The sequence below is a fragment of the Haematobia irritans genome, chromosome 3 (assembly GCF_050003625.1).
Source record: "Haematobia irritans isolate KBUSLIRL chromosome 3, ASM5000362v1, whole genome shotgun sequence".
In the NCBI taxonomy this organism is placed as follows: domain Eukaryota; kingdom Metazoa; phylum Arthropoda; class Insecta; order Diptera; family Muscidae; genus Haematobia; species Haematobia irritans.
The window spans coordinates 206,284,335-206,307,239 of NC_134399.1; the positions used below are offsets into that span (position 1 = coordinate 206,284,335).

Sequence of the window (22,905 nt, forward strand, 5' to 3'; positions counted from 1 at the left end):
AGTAAGTCTATTCATGATGAAATGTCAAAGCATACTGAGCATCTTTCTCGTTGACACCATGTCTGAAATCCCACGTGATCTGTCAAATACTAATGCATGAAAATCCTAACCTCAAAAGAATCACCCTTTACATATAGCTCCCATATATATCTTTCGCCCGATATGGACTTATATGGCCCCAGAAGCCAGATTTTTGGCCGAATTTGGTTGAAATTTTGCACTAGGAGTACAATTAGTAGTATAGTCAAGTGTGCAAAATTTAATTGAAATCGGTTCAGATTTAGATATAGCTCCCTTATATATCTTTCGCCCGATATGGACTAATATGGTCCTAAAAGCCAGCGTTTTGGCTCAATTTGGTCGAAATTTTGCACAGGGAGTAGATTTAGCATTGTAGCTATGCGTGCCAAATTTGGTTGAAATCGATTCAGATTTAGATATAGCTCCCTTATATATCTTTCGCCCGATATGGACTAATATGTTCCTAGAAGCCAGAGTTTTGGCCCAATTTGTTTGAAATTTTGCACTAGGAGTACAATTAGTAGTGCAGTTAAGTGTGCAAAATTTGATTGAAATCGGTTCAGATTTAGATATATCTTTCGCCCGATATGAACTAATATGGTTCTAATAGCCAGAATTTTGGCCCAATTTGGTTGAAACTTTGCACAGAGAGTAGATTTAGCATTGTAGCTATGCGTGCCAAATTTGGTTGAAATCGGTTCAGATTTAGATATAGCTCCCATATATAGCTTTCGCCCGATTTACACTCATATGACCACAGAGCCCAATTTTTTGATCCGATTTAGTTGAAATTTTGCACAGGGAGTAGAATTAGCATTGTAGCTATGTGTGCCAAATTTGGTTGAAATCGGTTCAGATTTATATATAGCTCCCATATATATGTTTTTCTGATTTCGACAAAATGGTCAAAATACAACTATTTTCCTTTTAAAATCGCCGCTGCTTAGTCGAAAAGTTGTAAAAATGGCTCTGATTTTCCTAAACTTCTAATACATATATATCGAGCGATAAATCATAAATAAACTTTTGCGAAGTTTCCTTAAAATTGCTTCAGATTTAAATGTTTCACATATTTTTTTACTAATATTGTGTTCCACCCTAATGCATTAGCCGACTTAAATTTTGAGTAGAAGCAATCAAATTCTGTCCAGATCGAGTGATATTTAAATGTATGTATTTGGGACAAACCTTTATATATAGTCCCCAACACATTTGACGGATGTGATATGGTATCGAAAATTTAGATCTACAAAGTGGTGCAGGGTATAATATAGTCGGTCCCGCCCGACTTTAGACTATCCTTACTTGTTTATATCCCCATTAAGATCTATATATGACATGATCATGTCATTGAATCCATTGTAGAAACACTTTCGCCACTCTTATTCAATTATCTCTATGCCTTCTGATCACATCGACCCCATCTTCAGATTTCAAAAAAAGTTGAGCTCTTATTTTTCTGAAACAAAAAAACTGACAATTATTAGCTTGGAAATGCTTTGTGAGCGAACGACTTGTGTTGGATTTGGCTCATCATGAAACACCCATACAGTCGACTGTTGCTTACTTACACGATTCATTACCTGTCACGATGTCATACACATGTTTGGAAGCACCGCGATCTTTTTTTTGGATCATTTCTTTCGACCAATCAAGACGAGCCTTTTTTGAGCGATTGACAAATTGTGTGGCATCCAACGCGAAATATTTTTTTGAATGTTCATGCAATATTGACTGCATATGTCTGTATGTCGAACGTGCTCTATCGATCGACATACAGAAGCAGACTGTGAATGTTTGCTGGTCCCACCAATGGCTAAGGTTGTCTCAATCCCACGATAGGACACATGACGATCTTGCAAAATCAGATGGTGCACAGCATTAATGGTGTCCGGAACAACTGATTTTGGACGACCTTCACGAAATTCGTCTTGGTGTGAATTAACCACATCATCGATAAAGACTGGTTGTTGTCGAAGCTTCATTGCCAAAAAAATTTAATTAAGTGTATATACTTGTCCTCTTTTTCCACCCCCTGATGATGGCATCGAGATTTTATAATATCCTCAAATCATATCATATAAATTTTGGCATCCGGGCCACGGTTGCCACAGTTCTATAGAAATAAAATTTTGACAAAATTTTCTATAGAAATAAAATTTAGACATATTTTTCTATAGAAATAAAATTTTGACAAAATTTTCTATTGAAATAAAATTTTGACAAAATTTTCTATAGCAATAAAATTTTAACAAAATTTTCTATAGAAATAAAATTTTGACAAAATTTTCTATAGAAATAAAATTTTGACAAAATTTTCTATAGCAATAAAATTTTGACAAAATTTTCTATAGAAATAAAATTTTGACAAATTTTTCTATAGAAATAAAATTTTGACAAAATTTTCTATAGCAATAAAATTTTAACAAATTTTTCTATAGAAATAAAATTTTGACAAAATTTTCTATAAAAATAAAATTTTGACAAAATTTTCTATAGAAATAAAATTTTGAGAAAATTTTCTATAGCAATAAAATTTTGACAAAATTTTCTACAGAAATAAAATTTTGGCTAAATTTTCTATAGAAATAAAATTTTGACAAAATTTTCTATAGAAATAAAATTTTGACAAAATTTTCTACAGAAATAACATTTTGGCTAAATTTTCTAAAGAAATAAAATTTTGACAAAATTTTCTATAGAAATAAAATGTTTACAAAATTTTCTATAGAAATAAAATGTTTACAAAATTTTCTATAGAAATAAAATTTTGACAAAATTTTCTATAGAAATAAAATTTTGACAAAATTTTCTAAAGAAATAAAATTTTGACAAAATTTTCTATAGAAATAAAATGTTTACAAAATTTTCTATAGAAATAAAATTTTGACAAAATTTTCTATAGAAATAAAATTTTTACAAAATTTTCTCTAGAAATAAAATATTGACAAAATTTTCTATAGAAATAAAATTTTGACAAAATTTTGATTTTGTAAAATTTTGACAAAATTTTCTATTGAAATAAAATTTTGACAAAATTTGGATTTTGTAAAATTTTGACAAAATTTACAATAGAAAAAAAATGTTGACAAAATTTTCTCTAGAAATAAAATTTTAACAAAATTTTCTATAGAAATAAAATTTTAACATTTTCTATAGATATAAAATGTTGACAAAATTTTCTTTAGAAATAAAATGTTGACAAAATTTACTTTAGAAATAAAATTTTGACTATAGAAATAAATTTTTGGCAAAATAAAATAAAATTTTGACAAAATTTTCTATAGAAATAAAATTTTGACAAAATTTTCTATAGAAATAAAATTTTGACAAAATTTTCTATAGAAATAAAATTTTTACAAAATTTTCTATAGAAATAAAATTTTGACAAAATTTTCTATAGAAATAAAATTTTGACAAAATTTTCTATAGCAATAAAATTTTGACAAAATGTTCTATAGAAATAAATTTTTGACAAAATTTTCTATTGCAATAAAATTTTGGCAAAATTTTCTATAGAAATAAAACTTTGACAAATTTTTCTCTAGAAATAAAATATTGACAAAATTTTCTATAGAAATAAAATTTTGACAAAATTTTCTCTAGAAATAAAATATTGACAAAATTTTCTATAGAAATAAAATTTTGACAAAATTTTGATTTTGTAAAATTTTGACAAAATTTTCTATTGAAATAAAATTTTGACAAAATTTTGATTTTGTAAAATTTTGACAAAATTTTCAATAGAAAAAAAATGTTGACAAAATTTTCTCTAGAAATAAAATTTTAACAAAATTTTCTATAGAAATAAAATTTTAACAACATTTTCTGTAGAAATAAAATTTTGAAAAAATTTTCTATAGAAATAAAATTTTAACAAAATTTTCTATGGATATAAAATTGTCTATAAGAATAAAATTTTAACAAAATTTTCTCAAAGTTGACAAAATTTTCTATAGAAATAAAATTTTGACAAAATTTTCTATAGAAATAAAATTTTGACAAAATTTTCTATTGAAATAAAATTTTAACAAAATTTTCTATAGAAATACAATTTTGACAAAATTTTCCATAGAAATAAAATTTTGCAGAATTTTGATTTTGTAAAATTTGGACAAAAATTTCTATGGAAATAAAATTTTGACAAAAATTTCTATGGAAATAAAATTTTGACAAAATTTTCAATAGAAAAAAAATGTTGACAAAATTTTCTCTAGAAATAAAATTTTAACAAAATTTTCTATAGAAATAAAATTTTAACAACATTTTCTATAGAAATAAAATTTTGACAAAATTTTCTATAGAAATAAAATTTTGACAAAATTTTCTATTGAAATAAAATTTTAACAAAATTTTCTATAGAAATACAATTTTGACAAAATTTTCCATAGAAATAAAATTTTGCAGAATTTTGATTTTGTAAAATTTGGACAAAAATTTCTATGGAAATAAAATTTTGACAAAAATTTCTATGGAAATAAAATTTTGACAAAATTTTCTATTGAAATAAATTTTAACTAAATTTTCTATAGAAATAAAATGTTGGCAAAATTTTCTATAGAAATAAAATTTTGACAAAATTTTCTATAGAAATAAAATTTTGACAAAATTTTCTATAGAAATACAATTTTGCCAAAAATTTCTATAGAAATAAAATTTTTAAAAAATTTTCTATAGAAATAAAATTTTGAAAAAAAATTTTCTATAGAAATAAAATTTTGACAAATTTTTCTATAGAAATACAATTTTGACTAAACCCCAAATGCTGATCAACAAATTCAATAGAAGATTTTTTTTGCATTTAGTAGATTTTGATAAAAATGTTCTTTAAATTTTGGTAGATTATTTTTGTCCACGAAAGGCAATCGTGGCTGCGATGCAAGCAGTATCCGCCACCATCCAACTAAACGATCCCAAACCAAGAACTCACACATCAGTTGGCCACATCAGCTCAATGCACGTTATTAGAATAAATTTACGTAACTAGTAACTAGAGTGAGCTAAACTTTTAGAAGGGTTTAGGTAAGGTATTGAGTCCATTGTGATACCACTTTTCTCTTGTCATTGAGTGCTGTCCGATTCCATGGTTAGTTCAATGGTATGGGACCTTCTTTTTATGGCAGAGTCCGATCGAAGTTTCACAAGCTTTAGAAGGGCTTGAACTTGTTGACTTTTTTATTCATTTGGCCTTTTTATTCACTTAATATTATAATGGGAGTCGTGATATTGACTTTCTAAAACTCCCCAAACCAAATTAAAATAAATCAGTACAAAAATCTTATAAACAAAAACACATAGATAATTTATTCGGTTTGTAATTAAAAAAAATACTAGCAACGCGTAACGCTGTTTTTGTTGTTTTTTTTTTCTTTGTACGGATTATCGATTAATAAAAATATGAGATAAGGACAAAGAGATATACATAAATTGAATGTAATATGGGGAATTCTGTTCATACTACAAATATTTGTGTACGAAATCAGTTTAGGTTAATGAACAAATTTATTTAGCGTATTTAGCGCCTCAGTATAAAGTCAATATACTAACAACACAACAAAAGAAACATAAACTAACGCAATTCATTGATTTTCAGTGTAAAGAAAATATTGAAATAGAACAACATAAAAAAGAAATTCAACATACAAAATTTATACTACGTATTTTCAAAAACAAAAAACGAAAATTTAAAGGTTTAGATCGGCTTTAACTAGTTGGAAATTGGAATATTGAAAATATAGTATATGGTATAGATTATTCTAAAATCTAAATAATAGTATTACATAATGACACAAGCCGATTTTGTTTTACATAATTTAACCAACACCAATTTACCTGAAAAGAAAATAAAATAAGACGAAATTAATATGACTTTTCACCATAAACAATTTAGTAGATGTATAGAAAATAGATTTATATGAAAATGCAAACCATGTAAAATACAACTTCACTATCTGGATAAGACCAAATGTAAGATAAGAAACGTTTTAAGACCTTTGTTTTTTTTATACTGTTCAATAGTCATACACATCAAAACAAATTTTGAATCCCATATGAATTGGTATGTAGGTTAGGTATAGTGACAGCCCGATATTTCAGCCCCATTGCGCTAAAACAGTGGTGAACTTCTCTCTTATCACTGAGTACTGCCCGATTCCTTGTTTATCTAAATGACAAGGAACCTATCTATTTTTTATAGCCGAGTCCGAGCGGCTTTCCATATTGCGGTGAAACCACTCAGAAAAGCTTTGAAACACTCAGAAATGGGACCAGCACTTTGAGGGGGGATAATCCACCGCTTAAAAACTTTTTGGTGTTCGATCCAAACTAGATTTACTTTAGATTACACTTTTTATTTCTATAGAAAATTTTGTCAAAATTTAATTTCTATAGAAAATTTTGTCAAAATGTTATTTCTATAGAAAATTTTGTCAAAAGTTTATTTCTTTAGAAAATTTTGTCAAAATTTTATTTCTATACAAAATTTTGTCAACATTTTATTTCTATAGAAAATTTTGTCAACATTTTATTTCTATAGAAAATTTTGTTAAAAAATTTTGTCAAATTTTATTTCTATAGAAAATTTTGTCAAAAATTGTATTTCTATAGAAAATTTTGTCAAAATTTAATTTCTATGGAAAATTTTGTCAACATTTTATTTCTATAGCAGATTTTATCAATATTTTATTTCTATAGAAAATTTTATCAAAATTTTATTTCTATATAAAATTTTGTCAAAATTGTATTTCTATAGAAATTTTTTTCTAAATTTTATTTCTATAGAAAATTTTGTCAAAATTTTATTTTTATAAAAAATTCTATACAAAATTTTATTTCTTTAGAAAATTTTGTAAAAATTTTATTTCCATAGAAAATTTTATCAAAATTTTATTTCTATAGAAGATTTTATCAAAAATTTATTTGTATAGAAAATTTGTCAAAATTTTATTTCTATAGAAAATTTTGTCAAAATTGTATTTCTATAGAACTTTTTTTCTAAATTTTATTTCTATAGAAAATTTTGTCAAAATTTTATTTCTATAAAAAATTCTATACAAAATTTTATTTCTTTAGAAAATTTTGTAAAAATTTTATTTCCATAGAAAATTTTATCAAAATTTTATTTCTATAGAAGATTTTATCAAAATTTTATTTGTATAGAAAATTTGTCAAAATTTTATTTCTATAGAAAATTTTATCAAAATTTTATTTCGTTTTGTTTTGTTATTGTTGGTTTTGTTCTTTAAGCAGATTTATTCTGTTAATTGGTTGATAGTTTTGATGCAAGCAGAGGATGCTGATGAGGAATGTGGTAATTCCGAAACGTGCGCCCATCCAACCATCTTGCAGTCTATAGGGCTTTGCCCAAATAAATTTGACAAACATTCTTTTCCCCTGTTGGTTAAGCTACACTTGTAGTTTAGTCAATGCATGGTTTTAAGCTAAAATCAAAAAACAACAACAAATATTATTTTATTAGAAAATTTTGTCAAAATTGTATTTTATTAGAAAATTTTGTCAAAATTTTATTTCTACAGAAAATTTTGTCAAAATTTTATTTCTATAGAAATTTTTATCAAAATTTTATTTCTATAGAAGATTTTGTCAAAATTTTATTTCTATAGAAAATTTTGTCAAAATTCTATTTCTATATAAAATTTTATCAAAATTCTATTTCGTTATTGTTGTTTTCTATTCTATTTCTATATAAAATTTTGTCAAAATTTTATTTCTATATAAAATTTTGTCAAATTTTTATTTCTATATAAAATTTTGTCAAAATTTTATTTCTATAGAAAGTTTTGTCGAAATTTTATTGCTATAGAAAATTTTGTTTCTATAGGAAATTTTGTCAAAATTTTATTTCTATAGAAAATTTTGTCAAAATTTTATTTCTATAGAAAATTTTGTCAAAATTTTATTTCTATAGAAAATTTTGTCAAAATTTTATTTCTATAGAAAATTTTGTCAAAATTTTATTTCTATAGAAAATTTTGTCAAAATTTTATTTCAATAGAAAAAATTTGTCAAAACTTTATTTCTATAGAAAGCTTTGTCAAAATTTTATTTCTATAGAAAATTTCGTCAAAATGTTATTTCAATAGAAAATTTTGTCAACATTTTATTTCTATTTTTATTTCTTTTTTTGCATTTGTAGTACTCGTCAAGAGCTTTCATTTGATACCAAAAAATGTAGAGCAGGTTTTGCATAGTGGGCCCGGGTGCACTACATTTTGTAAATTCTAACATATTAATTATAATTTTGTCCAAATTTTATTTCTATAGAAAATTTTGTCAAAATTTTATTTCTATAGAAAATTTTGTTAAAATTTTATTTCTATAGAAAATTTTGTCAAAACTTTATTTCGTTTTGTTGGTTTATTCTTCCATCATTATTGTTTTTTTTGATTTGATGCACTTGTTTTATGAAATGAAATGGATTATCATAGTCTTTGAATAAACGTGATTCAGGGTGTAGTGTGGAGACATCCTGTCGTACTTCTAAGGGCAGCGTTCAGCACGCAGCAACCAAGAATGGCACAAAAAAAAGTTCGTTGTTTCATTTCTATTGCACAATGGCCACAAAAATCTTCGGATCTGTATTCGTTGAACTTTCGTTTTCTTGCGTTTGTGTCGTAACCCTGGACTATTTTGTCAGCTGGCAGAAAAAATGGGGCATAAGAGGGTTAATTCGGATCAACATCAGGGAGCCACCGTGGTGCAATGGTTAGCATGCCCGCCTTGCATACACAAGGTCGTGGGATCCAAAAAGTTTTTCAGCGGTGGATTATCTCACCTCAGTAATGCTGGTGACATTTCTGAGGGTTTCAAAGCTTCTCTAAGAGGTTTCACTGGAATGTGGAACGCCGTTCGGACTCGGCTATAAAAAGGAGGTCCCTTGTCATTGAGCTTAACATGGAATCGGGCAGCACTCAGAGATAAGAGAGAAGTTCACCACTGTGGTATCACAATGGACTGAATAGTCTAAGTGAGCCTGATACATCGGGCTGCCACAAAACCTAACCTAACCTAACCTATGTATAACAAGCAGAAATAAAATTAAAATTAAATTAAACAAGTATACACGGCCGCAAGATCGGTCAGGCCGAATCTTGTGGGGGCACAATGGATTGCGTAGAAACTTCTACTACACGGTCATACACAATTGAATTACTTGGGTTGCGGCCGATAGTAAGGCATCTTAAAACTTCTTAACATCAACTTCTAAGTTGTGAGTTAGTCCATGCAGGATACATATTAGGCAAAACAAAGACCGAATAAATACGTATATATTCATTCCTTGGCCGGTATATATAGGGAAGAAATAATTACGAACCGATATGAACATTTGTGCGTTAATTATAAAACCATTGCACAACGGTGGCTCCTACTAAGAGGTGCTTCATAAATTTTCTATAGAAATAACATTTTGACAAAATTTTCTAAAGAAATAAAATTCTGAAAATTGTTTCTATAGATACAAAATGTTGACAAAATTTTCAATAGAAATAAAATTTTAACAAAAATTTCTATAGAGATTATGTTTTGACAAAATTTTCTAAAGAAATAAATTTTTGACAATATTTTCTATAGAAATAAAATTTTGAAAACATTTTCTAAAGAAATAAAATTTTGACAAAAATTTTTATATAAATAAAATTTTGACAAAAAATTTTATAGAAATAAAATTTTGACAAAATTTTCTTAGAAATAAATTTTTAACAAAATTTTCTATAGAAAAAAAATTTTGACAAAATTTTCTATAGAATTTTTTTGACAATATTTTCTATAGAAATAAAATTTTGACAAAATTTTCTAAAGAAATAAAATGTTGACAAAATTTTCTATAGAAATAAAATTTTGAAAAAATTTTCTAAAGAAATAAAATTTTGACAAAAATTTTTATAGAAATAAAATTTTGACAAAAAATTTTCTTAGAAATAAATTTTTAACAAAATTTTCTATAGAAAAAAAATTTTGACAAAATTTTCTATAGAAATAAAATTTTGACAAAATTTTCCATAGAAATAAAATGTTTTAGTTCCCAGCAAAAACTCTCATTACCCGGTAATCTTGTAGGTAAGCCTATATAAAAATTAATAACCACTTATTAATTGGCATCGCTTCGGATTACATTTACATACGCATGTCCTAGGAGGAAAGTACTTCTCCCCAGGCATACTTTCGGCCATAAAATAAGTAGTGCATTTAAAGCATATAATCACCTAATATGTAATGACTTATTCGTAGATACACCAAAGCTTGCAAAATAGCCACTTATTGTCTCAGGCAACCAAATCTCGAAAATATTGATTTCTATCGCCGATTACAATGGATCAAAATATGGCGAGTGGTGCTGTAATAGGAGAACTACTTGAATAGAAACGAATATTGTATAAATAAAGAAAAAGTCTAATAAATAATCTAAATAAGATTACACTCAAATTAATTTCACACTTAAAATAGAAATAAATGTACGTTGTGTAAGGGAGTTGGATTCGTGAATTACGTTATAATATATCCAATAGCCAATTCACATAAGGTTCGAAATCTACTAAAACTGGATTTTAAGTCTCTTTTTTATAAGGCAAATGGCATTTGAAATTTAGTTTATGCGCATTTTGGAAGTGTAATGTCAATGAGGTATAAGAAAGCATTTATTTAAAACATAATATGATAATGTCATTAAACACAATTATTATGAAATCTTTGTGATAAAAAATTCTTAACGGAAAAATCTTCAGAATTACCGTTACATTACATATTCTTTTTGATTTTTTTATGTAAGTGCTCGATTATGTGAATAATTATATAAACTACAACTGCCTAAAAATTTGAGAATAACAATTCGAAAATTACCGAGAAGTATTTATTTTTGTCATTACAAGTTAGTCATTATAACTCGCCGCAATGTAATGCAACGTGTAATGACAGCTTTACTCCTGGTAATGTCAATTGTAATGAGATGTGGTTACCTAGTTTTTGCTGGGTTGTTGTATAGTTGACCTTTTAGTATAATTATTTGTAGAGTTTGTAAGGCTTGAGGTCATTTACTAATAAAACAAAATAAAATCTTAGTTTTTTTATAGTGTTTTATTTTTGTTTTCTTTCCAATATTTCGAACACCATCGTTGTCCGTCTTCAGGGAAATTCAATTTTGAAACTGGTGGTCCTGTTGTGACTTGCTCGCAACTACGTTTGAATTTACAAATTTTGATAAAATTTTCTATAGAAATAAAATTTTGATAAAATTTTCTATAGAAATAAAATTTTGACAAAATTTTCTATAGAAATAAAATTTTTACAAATTTTTCTATAGAAATACAATTTTTACAACATTTTCTATTGAAATAAAATTTTGACAATATTTTCTATAGAAATAAAATTTTGGCAAAATTTTCTATAGAAATAAAATTTTGACAAAATTTTTTATAGAAATAAAATTTTGACAAAATGTTTTATAGAAATACAATTTTGACAAAAATTTCTTTAGAAATAAAATGTTGACAAAATTTTCTACAGAAATTAAATTCTGATAAAAATTTCTATAGAAATAAAATTTTGATAGAAATATTTTCTATAGAAATAAATGTTTAACGAAATTTTCTATAGAAATTATGTTTTGACAAAATTTTCTATGGCAAAATTTTGGTAGATTATTTTTGGCTCGAGTGGCAATCGAGATTATGAACCGAAAAGGACCAATTTTCTGTGATTGGGGATCGGTTTATCTAGGGGCTATATATATAACTATATAACCAATTTTGGCATGGTTGTTATAGACCATGTACTAACACTACGTACTAGTTTTAAACCGGATCGGATGAATTTTGCTTCTTCAAGAGAAGCCGGTGGTCAAATCTTGGGATCGGTTTATATGGGGCTGTATATAATTATGATCCAATATGGACCAATTCGGGCATGGTTGTTAGAGACCATATACTAACACCATGTACCAAGTTTCAACCGGATCGGAGGCTCCGCAAGCCAAATCTGAGCGTCGGTTTATATGGGGGCTATAAGTAAAATATGGTCCATTTGCAATCCGACAACATCCGACCTACATCAATAACAACTACTTATGCCAAGTTTCAAGTCGATAGCGTATTTCGTTCGGAAGCTAGCGTGATTTCAACAGGCAGGCGTATATTGCTAGATCGACTCAGAATTTCACCACGACCCAGAATATGTATACTTTATGGGGTCTTAGAGCAATATTTCGATGTGTTACAAACGAAATGACAGTGAACTACCCCAAGGTACTCGGGTCACATTCGATGGCCTTTTTAGGTCGTCTGCTCATGCCACTGCAATTTGTAACAAGCTCCGCGGTATATCTTCACGTCACTTGCCGGCAGTATTGGGGTGCGGACAAAGAAACCTTGTTGACTTCCTATAAGGCAATTGGCCGGTCAGTGGTAAACTATGCAGCGCCAGTGTGGACACCTCAGACAAGCGACACGCAGTAGAATAACATCCAGACCTGTCAGAACGCTGCCCTTAGAACTGCAACAGCATGTCTCAGCAGGACACCCCTCACTGTTTAACCTCTACCTGCCCTCGATTCCACCTCATCCTGACGGCGTCGAGATTGTGTCATATGCAGACGATTGCACAATCATGGCATCCGGACCCATTGTTGATAACATTTGCGATCGATTGAAGGTCTACCTCGCTGATCTTACCAGTTATTTCACTGCAAGAAATTTGAGGATATCTCCCACCAAATCCTCAGCCACACTATTCAATTCATGGACGGCGGAAGTACGCAGGCAGTTGAATGTCAGAGTCAATGGCGAAACAATTCCGACAACAAATTACCCCAAGATTCTCGGGATCACATTCGACAGCCTTTTTAGGTCGTCCGCCCATACCACTGCAATTTGTGATAAGCTCCGTGGTAGAAACAAGGGGTGCGGACAAAGAAACCTTGTTAGCTACATATAAGGCAATTGGCCGGTCAGTGCTAAACTATGCAGCGCCAGTGTGGACACCTCAAACGAGCGATACGCAGTGGAATAACATACAGACCTGTCAGAACGCTGCCCTTAGAACCACAACAGGATGTCCCCGCAGTACACCCCTGGTTCACCGTTATGCGGAGACCAAGATCATGCCAGTGTGTCGACACAACTACATGTTGTCAAACCCTCTTGGGTTGCCATCGAAGTTGTCATCCGAATCGCCATCCAGCAATATAAGGGTTGATCTTCACCTTCTAGAGCCCGAGATCCAGCGTTACAAAAGGGAGCCTCTAGATCAGGCAGCATACCAGACAGGTCTGAACAGGATTCATGAGGATACTGTAGCTGAAGCGGTGAGAAGCTACAAGGTTAATCCTGTTCTCGGAGTCTGACCACCGCCCATAGCACCGGAGGAAAGAGACCTCCCAAGGACTAGGGTGGTTTTAGCCCAATGAAGATCAGGCAAGTGCAGCCGCATCAACTCCTACCTATCAGTGATTGATAGCAGCGTAGCTGACGTATGTCCCATCTGCAATCTAGGTCCACATGACACTCGTCACCTTTTTGCTTGCCCAGCTAAACCTACCCGACTCACCACGAGATCACTCTGGACGCACCCTTGTCAAAGAGTACCTAGATCTGGCCAGCAGCTGAAGTACCAAAGCATTGAACAAATTTGATGAAATTAGATTAAAAACTGTTACAACAACAAAAACAGCAACAACCATAAAATTTACAATAACTTTTCAAATACACTTACCTGATTTTGAATTTTCTGGACAAGCTCAATACATTCGGGAACGTTTTGATTGCCAATTGTCGCTGTAATCGTTACTACGTCTCTTTGGGGCCGAGCTATTGTGAACATGAATAAATGATTTTTGGGGGAAATTATCACGAATAAATGAATTTAGGATGGCAATTCTTTCGTCCATATCTTCAAAATTACACATTGGATTACGAGAATAATGACCGGACAATTGATTATTCATAATACGATGATATATGGTCAAGTAGTGATTGATAATATAGAATAAAATGTCACGAAATGCAAAATCGCGAAAACGTCTTTCCACATCCCATAGTTGATCGATCAAATAACAATTGCTTACACGTTCCAAAATTCTTCTCAAATGTCCTTGGATGATGTAGTTTTTCCATTTTTGGGGTAAATTTTTCACCGAATAGGACATACTATTACTTCTTAGATTAATCTCATCATGATAGCTGGTAAGAAATCGATTTTCCCTGCGATGAATGTGTATATCCAAAAATGTTAAGGAGCCACGAATTTCATACCAATCGCCACCATAGACTTTACGTTCAATATCCAGGGTAAATTTAAATTTCATAAAGCGTTGTAATTTATCCATCAATGTAGAAATGTAATTGTCATGGACATACAATAACCATTCGTCTTCATGCATATACACTCGAGAGTACCAAGGATAACGCATAATCTCATATTGATGAAGATTTAGGAGATAGCAAAGCATTAAGCTAATCAAGGTCTTTGAATCGCATGCACCTTGTGGCAAACCTTTTACTTGCCTATACACTCTGCCATTATATTCAAAAACGGTCATATGATCAAAACGCATTTGCAATAGCTCCACCAGAAGATCTGTATCCATCGAAGTTGATTTCTTAAAACGTTCCGCATTGAGTAGACTTTTTAACATTCGTAAAATAGCCGGACGATCGATGCTTGTGTACAAATCTTGAAATTTAATTTTAACGAAACTATAATCATCTCGGGCCTTAGTATTGCGAATGTCCGAAGCTGTCCTAGTTATATCTCTCACAAAGTATTTCTGCACATAAGGTTCCAATACATTATCCAAAGCGTAAGCTGTTAGTTTTTCCAGGCCATAGCTATACCAGCCACGACTATTAATCACAGGACATAAAAGAGGACCATCTTTATGGATACGAACTTTACCATACAAAAAGGGAAATTTCACATCGGTTGTATTATGCTCATCCAATATATCATCAATTGGCATGGGATAGGGTTCGGCTTGATTAGCATCCAATGCTGATATTTTATTTTGTATTAGGAGTAGAAGAGCATGTTGAAATTTGCGATGACACTGTTTCTTAACTCTTTGCTGAATATAGGGAGTCTCTATAGGTTGATAGATTCCTTCTCTAGAAAATTTTTCCACCAAATAATTCATATCGTAATGATAGTCATGATTCTTCATCAGTACTGTGCATTTTCCTCTGTCACTCTCCAATAATCGTAAGTCTTGATTGATATCAAGAAAGTCGTAAGCTCTTCTCAGAGATTTTTCAAGACGTAAGACCAACGGTGATGATCGTTGCATTGTCATCGAATTCAATATCATTCGATAGGAAAATTTTAAATATTCCATTACGTACATGGAAGAATCAATTTGATATTGTTGAGGCTTATTACGAGACTGGTGTATGAAATTCTCTAAAGTTGGCATATTCGGAGGGACATACATTGATCCCATACTAAATAAGGCTTCAATATCCTCCGGTACCGGAACATTAGTTAAATTTGCAAAACCCCCTATAACTGCATGCAATGGCTTTGTATACATAAATGGAGGACTTTTGGTAATTGTGGAAATCGTCTCCTGTTGCTTTGGATTGGGATCTTTGGATTTTCTTTGATTTTTGGAAGTAATTTCCGGCCTTTGCCCTTGATTGGTAGTGGGAACATTCGGCAACGAGCCTTTATTTTTCTTGGATTTTCTTAATCGTCTTTGTTTTTTTCGTGATTTTCGTAATTGTGGTTGATTGCCATCATTTGAAGTAAAAAAGGATTGATTCATAGTTTCTGGAAAAATCGTAATATTTCCGAAAGATACATCATTTTTTATATGCGACTCTATTGGGGGAACAGCGACGTTTGCATCGGTTGTATATGTGATAGTTGTTTCGTGAATTTCCATATCTCCCGAGCATACTATATTTTCTGTCGCTATAAGACTCGTACCAGGTGAAAGCATAATATTTAGACAATCTGTATTTTGAGTTTCCGAAAGGAAACTGTTTTCCTTCTTCATTTTTTGTGGCGTTCTGTGTGTACTATTTTCTCTAACGATGTTAACAGTCTGAAAAAAAAAAAGAAAATGTGTGGACATCAAAAGGATTTTGTTAATGCTTCGCTTCAATATCTAAATGGAGTGGAGAATGAGAGGAAGTTTTTCTTTGAGCGGGATCCCGGGAAATTTAGAAAAATCCATTTGTTGACAGACTACGAATTTATATTTTGAAATGAACCCCATCTAACGAAATAGCATAAGATATGACGAACCGATATGCAATGAGCATTCTTTAAAAGAATACTTAAACGAAAGACTGCCGTCTTATAATAATCCATCATATTAGGGATATTTTTTTTTTTTTGTATACAAATATCCCTTGAATTGTAAATGAGTCGACTTTTAAATATTTGTTTAACGATTTTAGCTTGCATATATTTTATTTCTAAAGAAAATTTTGTCAACATTTTATAATAATAATAAAAATAAAATTTTGACAATAGAAATAAAATTTTGACAACATTTTCAATAGAAATAAAATTTTGACAACTTTTCAATAGAAATAAAATTTTGACAAAATTTTCTATAGAAATAAAATTTTGACAAAATTTTCTAAGAAATAAACTTTTGAAGAAAAAAATTCTAAGAAATAAAATTTTGAAGGAAACAAATTCTATAGAAATAAAATTTTGACAAAATTTTCTATAGAAATAACATTTTGACAAAATTTTCTATAGAAATAAAATTTTGACAAAATTTTCTATAGAAATAAAATTTTGACAAAATTTTCTATAGAAATAAATTTTTGACAAAATTTTCTATAGAAATAAAATTTTGAGAAAATTTTCTATAGAAATAAAATTTTGACAAAATTTTATATAGAAATAACATTTTAACAAAATTTTCTACAGCAATAAAATGTTGACAAAATGCTCTATAGAAATAAAATTTTGACAAAATTTTCTATAGAAATAAAATTTTGACAAAATTTTCTATAGAAATAAAATTTTGACAAAATTTTCTATAGAAATAAAATTTTGACAAAATTTTCTATAGAAATAAAATTTTGACAAAATTTTCTATAGAAATAAAATCTTGACAAAATTTTCTATAGAAATAACATTTTGACAAAATTTTCTATAGAAATAAAATTTTTATAAAATTTTCTATAGAAATAAAATTTCGTCAAAATTTTCTATAGGAATAAAATTTTGACAAAATTTTCTATAGAAATAAAATTTTTACAAAATTTTCTATAGAAATAAAATTTTAACAAAATTTTCTATAGGAATAAAATTTTGATAAAATTTTCTATAGAAATAAAATTTTGATAAAATTTTCTATAGAAACAAAATTTTGACAAAATTTGCTATAGAAATAAAATTTTGACAAAATTTTCTATAGAAATAAAATTTTGACAAAATTTTCTATAGAAATAAAATTTTAACAAAATTTTCTATAGAAATAAAATTTGTTCATTCGTTTTGTTTTGTTATTGTTGGTTTTTGTTCTTTAATCATTGTTGTTGTTTTTTTGTTTTCAGCTTAAAACCATACATTGACTAAACTACAAGTGTAACTTAACCAACAGAGGAAAAGAATGTTTGTCAAATTTATTTGGGCAAAGCCCTATAGACTGCAAGATGGTTGGATGGACGCACGTTTCGGAATTACCACATTCCTCATCAGCATCCTCTACTTGCAGCAAAACTATCAACCAATTATCAGAATAAATTCAGGCAGTTCGTTAAACCCAACAATAAACCACACTTGAACCTTCCGAAGAAAGGTTTTACATTGATAGCCGGCTTATGCTGAAATAAATTCGTACAAACATCTCTCTTTTCCTCTGCCACCGTCAAATCATCGATTTGAGTGAAGTTGGCTGGGTTTTATTTTGAGCGTGCTTCCTCTTCTTTCTTTCATTCGTTTTGTTTTGTTATTGTTGGTTTTTGTTCTTTAATCATTGTTGTTGTTTTTTGTTTTCAACTTAAAACCATACATTGACAATGATTAAAGAACAAAAACCAACAATAACAAACCAAAACGAATGAAAGAAAGAAGAGGAAGCACGCTCAAAATAAAACCCAGCCAACTTCACTCAAATCGATGATTTGACGGTGGCAAAGGAAAAGAGAGATGTTTGTACGAATTTATTTCGGCATACGCCGGCTATCAATGTAAAACCTTTCTTCGGAAGGTTCAAAATTTTCTATAGAAATAAAATTTTGACAGAATTTTCTAAAGAAATAATATTTTTACAAAATTTTCTATAGGTTTTTTCTGATACCAACAAACTGCGTGTAGTAGTTTCAACGCCTTTTTCTGATACCACATATGATGAGAACCGGTATTGTACACTGGACGCAGTTGAAAACAATTTTAGGGTATGCTTTTGAAGAAGGCATAAACCTGTAAATCTGATATAGTAATTAACCCATTAGGTGAGCTAACAAATACGATCGGGCTTGGATCTCAGCTATTCTAATTTAAATTTATCTTCGCGCATATTTTATTTTAAATTAGGTTTGATTTTGATTTGAAACTTACCATTTCAGGGCCAGTGAGATCAATAATTTCTGGTGGGATATCAAATTCAACAATCTGAAAATAAATATGATTGAAAACTACGTAATTGCTCATTTATACAAATACTGTGGGTAAAAGCCAGACATGATGGTAAGATAAATATTAAAGGCGAGAGGATTGAACAGTTTAAAACATATGATGCCATTTATGTAAACTTCCGTACACATTTTTTGTAGCTCAGTGTACAGAACCTAAAGTGATGAATCCGACTGGCCTTTGGCCAGGGTTTGAGACGTTCGACGTTATCTTATGGAGTGGTTCCAAAATTGATTGACACAAAACCTAGACAACTTGTACTAGAGTAGATAGATAGAAGTCGTTTATTTTCATCTAATTTTATTTCATGGATAGTGTAAATGTATAAGTCAAACTATTTGATGCAAATATTTTTGATAATAATAATAATAGCTTTTACCCACAGTGAAATGTTTTACTTACTTCATCGCCGGTTATGTCAATGTATTTAGTGCAAGCCCGAGATGCCATTTTGGGTTTTGAATTTTTCTTCTAATAAATGGTTGAAATCAAATTATGTCTATTATTTATATGTGAGGACGTGAAGACTTTCGGTGAATCGATTTTCTCATAAATTATTGAAACCTATTCGCAGACTTTATTTCAACCAAATAGTCACAAAAGGACACGAAAAACTAATCTTAGAATATATCCTAAGATTTCGTACAAAGAATTTTCAAAATTGATCATTCGAGCTCGAGGTAGTTGGGCAATTCCAGGGTGCACAAAAGAATAATAACAATGCTTGCAATTTCATAACTTTTTTCCCTAACTATTTACGAAAATTATAAATCGTAGATCAAGATCAAGTGCCGTTAGCTTTGAAAATGCATTGCAGAGTTGCCAAGTTTTATAAATAAAGACTACTTTTACAGCAGCGTAACTAAATAAAAGCTTCTGGCGTACAAGCTTCCAACGTATAATGCGCCGTCCAGAATATAACTTTATCCGGACGACAGTGCTCGGGTCGAACATATCACAGATGTTGGCCACAATATCAGCCTGTTTCTGTATGTCGAACGAGCTCTATCGATCGATTGAAATGCACACAAGCAGCTGAAAAGCACACAAACAAATCATTACAAAGTCAGCTGTTTGTCTCCATTTCCGTCGATCGATAGAGCTCGTTCGACATACAGAAACAGGCTGTATAAGTAATTTCAGAACGCATAATCGACACTGCTGCTTGTTTATGTGATCGATAACAAATTTGTCGATTATTTAGTTTTAGCCGACAATTCGTACCGGTTGGCCACTTGTAATGCTCTTTACAGACTATCAGTTATTCCAGACGGAATGTCGGTGTTTGTAAATGTGTTATCGATCCCATAAACATGCAGCAGTATCGATTATGCCTTGGGACTTAACTTATAATTTGCACAATATATGGGATATGTTCGACACGAGCGCAGTTAGTGTGTAAATATAACCATAGCGATAGGCGGTAGGCGAACACTTATTTACGTGTATTTCTTATGGGAAGCCCAAAATCCGTGACGGAATACCGTGACGGCTAGCGGCGTGTCGCTAAATTAAAACTTATTCTAACTCCTTGGCGAAAACTGGTATAGTGTTGCCATCGCTTATCAATTTTTTTTAACACACCACTAGGAATTGCTGTTGCCTGGACACGTGTAGATTATTTTTTCTTGAAATAACTCAACAAATAACAAGCCATTGTATGTTTTTATTCAACTTCATTGTTTAATATTGTCAAAGCGTGCTGTATTGACAACAAAAACGCTAAGAAACGTGAAAAAGGGAATTATTCGCCGTCAAGCTTATTGTATTTGCCGTTGCGGCAAAAATGTTTCGCCTACCGCCTATCGCTATGGTTATATTTACACACTTATCCGGATAAACTTATAGTCTGAACGGCGCATGATGGAACCAACTGGTCTGGAAAAATATCTGAAAAACTATCACTTTATTTCATTTGGAAAGTCGAAATTTTTTTAGCAAAATATAATCTTTCACAATTTTCCTGCTAACGTTTTTTGAATTTGACGGCACTTCTGAGAATCCCCACCACGTCGAAAAAAATCGTATACGATATCCAAAACTCATCGCAAAAGTGCCGTCACTGTTGAGAAGATGCAAATTGGGTTGGGAAGCTCGGGTTTAAACATACTGCCGCAGTCAGATATAAGAGCACTGGCGCTGGTACATAAGCATCGCTTTTGCTATCAAAATCAAATTATAATTATAGAGTCCCCAAATTTTTTGAATTTGGGGACTCTTTTGAGAATCCCCACTACGTCGAAAACAATCATATACGACATCAAAAACTCGTCGGAAAAGCGCCGTCACTATTGAGAAGTTGTACCACGCCAAGTTACTACAAAAATGTTTCGCATGAGTGCAATTATTAGGTGCCTTTATAGATCAATTTAGAACGACGCCAATAAGGGACCCTCCAAACAATCAGAAAAAGTGCATTTTAAGATAGTTGTAAAAGAGTAAACACGTTTGTTTAGATATTTATTAATTTGATTAAACATTTACAAATTCTTAAAAATATAACATTTATACCACTATCACATTACATTTAACATAATTTTTGGCATTAATGATGATGTTGAGTTACAAGTAGCGAGTTACATGTTGCTGCGTCTATCAACCAGTGTTTTTATTCCATGGAGGCAGCGTGTCTGTAAAATATCTGAAAAACAATCACTTTATTCCATTTGGAAAATCACCAAATTGTTCACCAATATACCTTTCACAATTTTAAGCGTATAATCTATGTTTTCAGAACTTTACTTTCGTTTTTATTTAATTAAAATATAACAAGATGGTTGCGCTTGGCGTTTCACAAAAAAAATGTCTTTTTATACCCACCACCATAGAATGGTGACGGGGGTATAATAAGTTTGTCATTCCGTTTGTAACGCATCGAAATATCGATTTCCGACTATATAAAGTATATATATTCTTGATCAGGGAGAAATTCTAAGACGATATAACGATGTCCGTCTGTCTGTCTGTTGTAATCACGCTACAGTCTTCAATAATGAAGCAATCGTGCTGAAATTTTGCACAAACTCGTCTTTTGTCTGCAGGCAGGTCAAGTTCGAAGATGGGCTGTATCGGTCCAGGTTTTGATATAGTCCCCATATAAACCGACCTCCCGATTTGGGGTCTTGCGCTTATAGAAACCGTAGGTTTTATCCAATTTGCCTGAAATTTGAAATCTGGAGGTATTTTGTGACCGTAAAGAGGTGTGCCAAAAATGGTGAGTATCGGTCCACGTTTTGGCATAGCCCCCATATAGACCGATCTCCCGATTTTACTTCTTGGGCTTATAGAAACCGCAGTTTTTATTCAATTTACCTGAAATTGGAAATCTATAGGTATTGTCGGACCACAAATACGTGTGCCGAAAATTGTGAGTATTGGTCCATATTTTGGTATAGCCCCCATATAGACCCATCTCCCGATTTTACTTCTTTGGCTTATAGAAATCGCAGTTTTTATTCAATTTACCGGAAATTGGAAATCTAGAGGTATTGTAGGACCACAAATACGTGTGCCAAAAATTGTGAGTATCGGTCCATATTTTGGTATAGCCCCCATATAGACCGATCTCCCGATTTTACTTCTTGGGCTTATAGAAACAGCAGTTTTTATTCAATTTACCTGAAAATGGAAATCTAGAGGTATTGTAGGACCACAAATACGTGTGCCAAAAATTGTGAGTATCGGTCCATATTTTGGTATAGCCCCCATAAAGACCCATCTCCCGATTTTACTTCTTTGGCTTATAGAAATCGCAGTTTTTATTCAATTTACCGGAAATTGGAAATCTAGAGGTATTGTAGGATCACAAATACGTGTGCCAAAAATTGTGAGTATCGGTCCATATTTTGGTATAGCCCCCATATAGACCGATCTCCCGATTTTACTTCTTGGGCTTATAGAAACAGCAGTTTTTATTCAATTTACCTGAAAATGGAAATCTAGAGGTATTGTAGGACCACAAATACGTGTGCCAAAAATTGTGAGTATCGGTCCATATTTTGGTATAGCCCCCATAAAGACACATCTCCCGATTTTACTTCTTTGGCTTATAGAAATCGCAGTTTTTATTCAATTTACCGGAAATTGGAAATCTAGAGGTATTGTAGGACCACAAATACGTGTGCCAAAAATTGTGAGTATCGGTCCATGATTTGGTATGTTCCCCATATAAAACGACCTCCCGATTTGGGGTCTTGGGCTTATAGAAACCTTATTTTTTATCCAATTTGTCTGAAATTGGAAATCTAGAGGTATTTTAGGACCATAAAGAAGTGTGCC

The 22,905-nt window shown here is 30.6% G+C and overlaps 1 protein-coding gene and 1 long non-coding RNA gene across 2 annotated transcripts; both read right to left on the reverse strand.

The window, feature by feature from the left end:
• Window positions 1–5,365: 5,365 nt before the first annotated feature.
• On the reverse strand, window positions 5,366–19,415 carry LOC142231723 (uncharacterized). Its single transcript, XM_075302348.1, has 4 exons — window positions 19,030–19,415; window positions 18,553–18,606; window positions 13,744–16,072; window positions 5,366–5,853 (listed from the first exon to the last, which is right to left on the reverse strand). The coding sequence occupies exons 1-3, from the start codon at window positions 19,075–19,077 to the stop codon at window positions 13,769–13,771; spliced, it is 2,406 nt and encodes an 801-aa protein (XP_075158463.1). The 5' UTR covers window positions 19,078–19,415; the 3' UTR covers window positions 5,366–5,853; window positions 13,744–13,768.
• Window positions 19,416–21,074: 1,659 nt separating this feature from the next.
• Window positions 21,075–21,430, reverse strand: LOC142228305 (uncharacterized). The gene is made up of 2 exons (XR_012720128.1): window positions 21,326–21,430; window positions 21,075–21,268 (listed from the first exon to the last, which is right to left on the reverse strand). It is a non-coding gene; the product is annotated as an uncharacterized LOC142228305 (long non-coding RNA).
• Between the last annotated feature and the right edge of the window lie 1,475 nt (window positions 21,431–22,905).